The 7,219-nt window shown below is 30.4% G+C and overlaps 1 protein-coding gene across 9 annotated transcripts in view; it reads right to left on the bottom strand.

Annotated features, from left to right (window-relative positions):
- Nucleotides 1-381: 381 nt before the first annotated feature.
- Nucleotides 382-7,219, bottom strand: part of LOC106674093 — a 66,097-nt gene continuing 59,259 nt past the window's right edge. For 8 of the 9 annotated variants that reach the window (XM_024230355.1, XM_024230354.1, XM_014406571.2 and 5 more), the window contains 9 exons: nucleotides 5,947-6,151; nucleotides 5,177-5,317; nucleotides 5,001-5,115; nucleotides 4,815-4,926; nucleotides 4,629-4,751; nucleotides 2,041-2,177; nucleotides 1,888-1,964; nucleotides 1,631-1,825; nucleotides 382-1,565 (listed from right to left, as the gene is read on the bottom strand). In XM_024230355.1, the coding sequence (XP_024086123.1) occupies nucleotides 1,654-1,825; nucleotides 1,888-1,964; nucleotides 2,041-2,177; nucleotides 4,629-4,751; nucleotides 4,815-4,926; nucleotides 5,001-5,115; nucleotides 5,177-5,317; nucleotides 5,947-6,151 (1,082 nt within the window). In that variant the 3' untranslated portion in view covers nucleotides 382-1,565; nucleotides 1,631-1,653. Of the gene's footprint in view, nucleotides 1,582-1,630; nucleotides 1,826-1,887; nucleotides 1,965-2,040; nucleotides 2,178-4,628; nucleotides 4,752-4,814; nucleotides 4,927-5,000; nucleotides 5,116-5,176; nucleotides 5,318-5,946; nucleotides 6,152-7,219 lie in introns of all 9 variants that reach the window. The other variant, XM_024230351.1, reaches the window with a different exon arrangement.

Below are 7,219 nucleotides of genomic sequence, written 5' to 3'. Positions count from 1 at the left end.
GAGCGCCGTGTCAACGCCTAATCCATTGCTGCCACCGACGCCCCTATTTTGGAAGTTGTAAGCAGTTTTATGTGGTAAGGTAGTGAAAAATTGAAAAAACCTAAATTGACGAATATCTTCAAAATAGAGAACTTTCTGAAAATTTTCTCCTGAACATTTTTGCTCCAAACGAAGAGTAGAATCGATTCCTTGAGTTTCGTCAGAAGGAACTGGGACACCCTGTATTATTTATGTTTCATTATTTAATATTTCATTTTTCACTATGTTTTCATACATCTTGTCTTCTATTTTACTTTTCATTTTTTGTTTTCAACTTTCTATTTTGCTTCAATTCTGAACATTTTTTTTGCAGGACAGAGGTGAAAATACTTAATGAAACACTTTAGTTTTGCATCATCTTTATTTTTGGCTAACAAATGACTAGATCCTAAATTTGCTATTATAAATCTAGAGTTAGGCCTCAAAACAATTCATTAAGTTTAGTTCCTTTAGAATTATTAAAAAACTGGTTCATTAAAAACAGTGCAATAAAGTACGATTACGGTGTAACATAAAATTCTCTATGTAAAATGGCTGCAAATTGCTCCTTTGCTTTTCAAATCCATTAAATTTCCATATTAACAACAAATAATAAGGCAGTTTCAACACGAGACAATCCTGAGCTAAAAGGAACTAAAATGTTTAAAATTAAAAGTAACGAACACTATATAAATGGACATTATTACTATTCATGGAATGGTGTTTAACAATGATTGTACTATTTTTATTATTCATAATAATTATGAGTATTAAATATGAGGAATATTTTTAATTGCAAAAGTTTTGCAGTTTGCTGGTACATTTTTGCATTGCAACTACGCTTACTTCATTCAAATCAAATATTGTGATTAAATTAATTTTTAATAAATATAAGAATAATTTAATACATTTTACAATAGCAATAATCTATTCATTAATATTAATAAACTACATGTGTGCTTTCCTGACAAAAATAAAAGATAAAAATAGATGAGAAAATTTTTTTTGTTAACATTAGTTAGACAACAATCGCAACAATACTTAAAATAAAATTCATAAAAACTGGATTATAATTTGGAACGATAATTGATTAAAATGCATAACTTTTGTTACGAGTATGTGATTTACAATTGATGAAAGAAATAAGTTAGAACATAAAACAAATCATAAATAAATAAATAAATAACACGTCCCTAAAATAAAGCTTTTTTTTTTAAATACATGTATTTTTATTACATACTCTACAAAATTATATTTCATATTTGGTAAAATGGTAAACATTCACAAAGAATAAGTTATTATAAATTTGGTGAAATTTCATAAATGGTACAGAAATAATAGATCTTACAATAAATAATAAATGTGTTCTGGAAGAACTGTTTTTATTCCGACTATGTAATTAAAATAAAGCTCCCTCTTTCTCGCTCTCTTTCAAAGTAATTTTGTGGTTATTAACAGAGAAATAATACTGATTCTCAATAGAAAAATAACCCTTTGATGAAAGTGTGTCTTCATCGGAGAACAGCACATGGCAAATTCAGGCTTTTCTGTAAGATATTTTTACTTTTTTTTTTTTTACATTATTTAATTTCATTTCAAACGATTTTATTACCTCAATTTAGTACACCTGAAAATTCATTGTATTCTTTCCACATAATTTCCTGGGAAAGTTCCAAATTGCCCATTCCTGTGCAATGAGCCGACATACCATCCATCGTCGCACTTTTCCATTACATACACGACGTCTCCTTCTTTCAATTCTAATTCGTCATCGTTTTGTGGTCGGTAATTGTAAAGCACACGATAACTGTAAAAACGCAAATTAAACTAATTCGGGAAAGGGGGAAAAATATTATTTTCTTGACTTACGGTACAGGATCCGATTGAGTGTCAATATGAAGGGTTTGACTGACCATACTTATGTCACCGTATTTATTTTGAGACGGCTAAAAAACATCATTTAAAAAATTATTTTTCGCTTGCTTGAAAGCCAATTTTTTAATTTATTTTTTAAATACTCACAAGAGATGAAGAGCTATAAAGGGAAGGTCTTGGTGGCTGATAATGTTGTTGACCTAAGTCCTTTGCACCATTCAGCATAACACTGTGAGATGCTGGGGCAACTATAGGTTTAGTTGAAACTGGGCCTGATGGACTCACTAAAATAATAAAAATTTAATTTACTTAACTGCTAGAATTAATTTTTCAAGTGTAATGGCAGACTAAGATAAATAAACAAAAGACATCCACATGTTGAAATTAAATTCATTTTTATATCGTGATTTTTGCCATTTCCAATTAGTCTATCAGACAAAAAGAGCAAGGTTAGACATACTTAAAATGATAGAAACAACCAACTACACGTTCATAAACCCTAGGAATTACAATTTAATTTTATATGGTCAAAAAATTATTTTCTATTATGGAAATATAACCAAATCAAACAAAATATTGTACCTGCACAATTCCATAGCATTTTTAATAGGAAAAAGTGTTCCACTATGGTTCAATATCATGTAAAATATGTTCATATACATATGTTTTTCTCCTTAAAGAAGCGAGCCATTACTCAGAAGAAATATTCATCATTAAACCCTGCATCGGGCGTTTCACAGTATTGTGACCTCAATTTTTTTTTTATTGTATTTTTATTTTGAATTTTTGTTCCAGTTGCACCCAAAGTGGTTTACATTCCTTCTCTACATTTTTAAAAACAGGGAACAAGTGCCATTTTTTACTTTTCTTAATCTCAGATGCCATGAAGCCGTTAAAGAAAAAACTCATGTTTTCAGAATTGTGTATCACTCACGCCTCATGTAAGTATGTATAATAATCTTTATTATTTTGTGTTAGATGATAATATTTCTATGGCTTTAGTTTTATTTGATTTTACATTTTTGTGTACTTTTTAAGCTGAATATTTGTATAACAAATCAAAAACCATCATGGAGGTCCTCCAACTCTTGGATGAATCTGATATTGGTTTAGTAGATTTTTCAGAGCAATCGAACAGTGAAGATGTTGAAATAAGTATTTAACGATAGAGCAGGCATTCGGGTTGGTTGCTGCTGCCTCGTAGGTATGGGAGGACGGGCTTTCTAGAACATTTTGCTCCAGGGGTCTTGGAGATTTGGATTTTTCCACTATTATTTCAAAATAAATGGTTTTTATCCTCACCTCTAAAAAGACCTTCATAATTAAAAATCAAAAAATAATATGGTTAAAAGGAAAGAAATGAGTAAGTCTGCACTCTCTACTCGCTGCTTTCAGCAGGTCGGTAACGCCCTGGATGCCTGGCCGGTGCCATACTCTATTTTTCCTTGTCTAATGTGGAAACCACAAGGGAAAAACATTTTTGATTCTCAACCTGTTTGTAAATATTCAACATTTTATTTGATTCTCAACTTTTTTGCAGATATTCAATGTTTTATATCTTTTTTGACTCTAGGTTCATATCATAATCTCATAAATCTACTCAACTATTCTTTTTTGGGGAAATAAAAAAACTTCACTGAAAAGAGTGTTAGATTTCCTTTAAGAAGACACCCTTCTAGAACTTTTAATTTCATTTTTCATGAGAAAAAACACTAAATTATCTAAACCCGTTAAATTTAAAATTTGTAAAAAAAAAAAAAACAAGAAACAAAAAAAACATTAGCAACCACAATGGAAAAATTCACGGTAGAGCTTGGCAAATTTTAATAACTTCATTTAATAAACTTTCTAGTAGTTACCCTGTTCTTTAATTATATCGAACCAAAATGCAAAAATTTTATGCTAAATGGGAAAAAAGTGGTGATGGTGAGTAAAAAGAGGCGTGAGGCTAATCTAATAATTCAACTTTTTCCCCTGGGCAAAATTTATTTACCAACCAATAAAAAAGTATTAAAAAAAGAAAGAAAACACATACAAGATTAAAGATACAAAAACAGCAAACAACCAAAGCAGAAAAATTGGACGAAATATCTATACTAAACACAGACAAAAGAAGAAGTAAAGGAACAATAAAGAAGCTGTAAAACCTAACTCGAACCTAATAAAAAAAAATCAAGGTAAAAATCAAGCAAAACACATAAAAAAGAATCAGTAAACATAGCGAACAACCAAAGCAAAAAAATGGACAAAATATCTACACTAAACACAGACAAAAGAAGAAGTAAAGGAACAATAAAGAAGCAGTAAAACCTCCCTAACCTAATAAAAAAAGCACAAAAAAATTCAAGGTAAAAATCAAGCAAAACACATAAAAAAGAAGCAGTAAACATAGTGAACAACCAAATTGTGTTGAATTTTTCTTGTTTTAGCCTGATACCCTATACATATAGATACTATATTGTATTTTTCTTATTGAAAAACTTGAAATATGCATGTACATTAGTTCATACATAACATTGACAATAGGAAACATTATAAAGCGTCTGGTATGCAGATAGAATAAAATTCCTCAAAGACTTAAATTCGACGGGAGTTTACTGTACAGTACAGGAATAAAATGAGCACAAAATAAATTCAATAAACATTTACGAAAGTTAAAACCCGCCTTTTTTATTCATCATTCATTTACTTCGTTTGTTGCACATATGCTTGTGAAAATTGTAACAGTTACTTACTTGCTCTTTCACCAGGTTCTACCAAGACTTCAACATACGAAACTGGAAAAATCCCTTTTCTTGTACCAATCCTCCCTTCAAACCAATTCTCATCAACTCTTCTAGTCAGCAACACAAGTTCACCTAGCAATTATAGAACATAATCACACTTTTTTTAGTTTTTTTATAAGGATTACTACAACATACCTTTAACTAGAGATAATTCAAGATGTGTTTGTGCTTGGAAATTAAACTTTGCCCTGGCTTGACCTTCGCTCGCTTTTTTAGGTAAAGTTCGAATCCCGTCGTATGGAATTATCTAAGAATTGCAAATGTAACAATTAGATAAAACAATGGATGTTGTTAAAGCATTATGTTTTGAAAATAGCTTACCTCAACATAGTTAAAGGGAAATAAGCCAATCATCGCATTATGTTCGCCTTCGTACCAATTTTTATCAATTTGCCTTCGGACGTAAATGATGTCGCCTCGTCGAAACGTCAACTCCCTGAAATAATATTAAAACCGTTTATTATAAAATTAATGTCATCAGGAAATAAGAAAACAACCTTGAAGATTGTCCCAGAAAACTGTACAAGGCTCTAGCAACTAATTTTGGTTCTGGAGTCCGGTCCCTGGGCCTCGGTGGCTGTACGTCTAACGGGAAATCATCGTACCTGTTCAGCGGTATTGGAGATTTTTGTGAAGGACTGAAACAATAACCAAGCATTGTTATTTATTATTCCATTAGATTTTCAATTCTGTTGAACAAAAAATTATTGAACTGCTGATATCTTCTTGAGTAAGAATTAACTCATTTCCTACACAATATCAATATGTAATGCTGTGGGCTTTTTAAAACATTTGCCTTAGGTCAGTTTGACATTATGAAGCTGGAAAACCTAATTTGGATGCTTGCAAAATTTCTTATCAGTATAAGCAAACTTCATATCTTTAATGTACATATATAAAAATGAACAATTTCTTTTTATAAACTCTCAGTTGGATTTTTTAAATCTCCTGGCCAAAATTTTAATATTAAAAACAACATTGCTTACTCGCCAAAAAAATAAAAAAGCATATCATTTACTTAGCTCATTCCATAACACAGTTTACAACCTTTGTGCTTGTTTAATGACTATAAAAGGACTAAAGATAAAAGGAACCAAGATTTTTAGAATTTTTAACCAAAGTAAAGAAAAGAATAATCATTTAATAATAATAATAACTAACAAAAAATTTAAAGTAACTTTTTTTTCATTTTTTATTTATTTTTTTATCTGAAAAAACAGAACAACCGAGGATTTTGTACATTTTTTTTCTATTATAATTAACTTACATAAAATTGTCAGTATGCCTTCGGCTGTGCATGTCGTGTAGTTCATTTAGATATTTCGTCCTCCTCTGCTCTTGGTATATCCTCCTCATAATCTCCGCCTGCTTTTCGGCGAGTTCATCCTCGGGCCAGACCGCCTTGGCCTCATTCCGAATCGGACTTCTGTAGTGTATGTTCACTTCGGATTCGATGTAGCGATGAGGCGATTCTAAAACGGACAAACGAAGGCTGTGGTGATTTTGTTAAAATAATTAGCGGAATCGGAAACAACAAGATTACTTTTCACTTTGAAAGGCTTCAACCCTACGTTTTTTTAATGTATATTTATATATAGGATTTGACATTTTAATTCAGCTTTAAAATAGGAAAACGTTCAGTAACTAATAAAATAATTAGTTTGGCCAATTGGCCCTTGGTGTTGATCTTTTAAACTGTTTTGTTAAATGCCAACAAAATGTCAAAGGGTTAATCAAAATGATTCATTTTTACTGCCTATTCAACAATCTAGACAAATTGGTATTATCAAACAAAATTAAACAACTTTTAATATTTTATTATTTTAAAAAAATTTAAGTTAAAATTTGAGTAAACTTTTTTAATTTAAAAAATTATTAAAATAAAAATTCTTATTAAATCAATAAAATAATTGAGGAAAATACTTAAAACTTACTAGTTTGAATGTGAAAAAATAAAAAAACTTACTATAAGGCAGAGGCCCGTATAAATAAGAAGGCAAACTGACAGATCTCTCTGGTATTAAAAAGGGTTGATGACTTTGCTTGAAAATATTAGGCAGACTTCTTTTAACACTCATGATTGTTTTTTATTCTATAATACGGTTGTTCATTGAGGAATTTTGGCTGTAACGCGCTAAAATATTGTGCTGACAAATTCACTCGGCGGCTATCTGAACAAGACTAAAGCAAATAAGCTCCCTCTCCTCAAAGATGAGCTCACTCCCCCACATATGCTGTAATATCCACGCCCGATTCAGGCCTAATTCAAATTCCCATGCACATTTACTGAAGAAAAACACATATTGCAATTAACATAAAATCTTCTATTTATAATATACGAACAATATAAGTTAGGAAAACAATTTCCAATAGTTCACAAGAACTGACTAAAACAAATTCTTCAAATGATAGAGGCAAAACCAAGAGTGGAACAAAGCAGTCATTGTGTAGAGCCAACAGTGCATGAAGCATCAACCAAATACCCAAAGAAAAGCGTAGAAAGAAATCTCAATATGATTACTTATTTTGTTTTAAATAAA

Source organism: Cimex lectularius, unplaced genomic scaffold, assembly GCF_000648675.2.
Source record: "Cimex lectularius strain Harlan isolate CLEC.00 unplaced genomic scaffold, Clec_2.1 scaffold91, whole genome shotgun sequence".
Taxonomy (NCBI): Eukaryota; Metazoa; Arthropoda; class Insecta; order Hemiptera; family Cimicidae; genus Cimex; species Cimex lectularius.
Note: the sequence above shows the minus strand (reverse complement) of the source record. Positions and strands in the feature narration are given on the sequence as shown.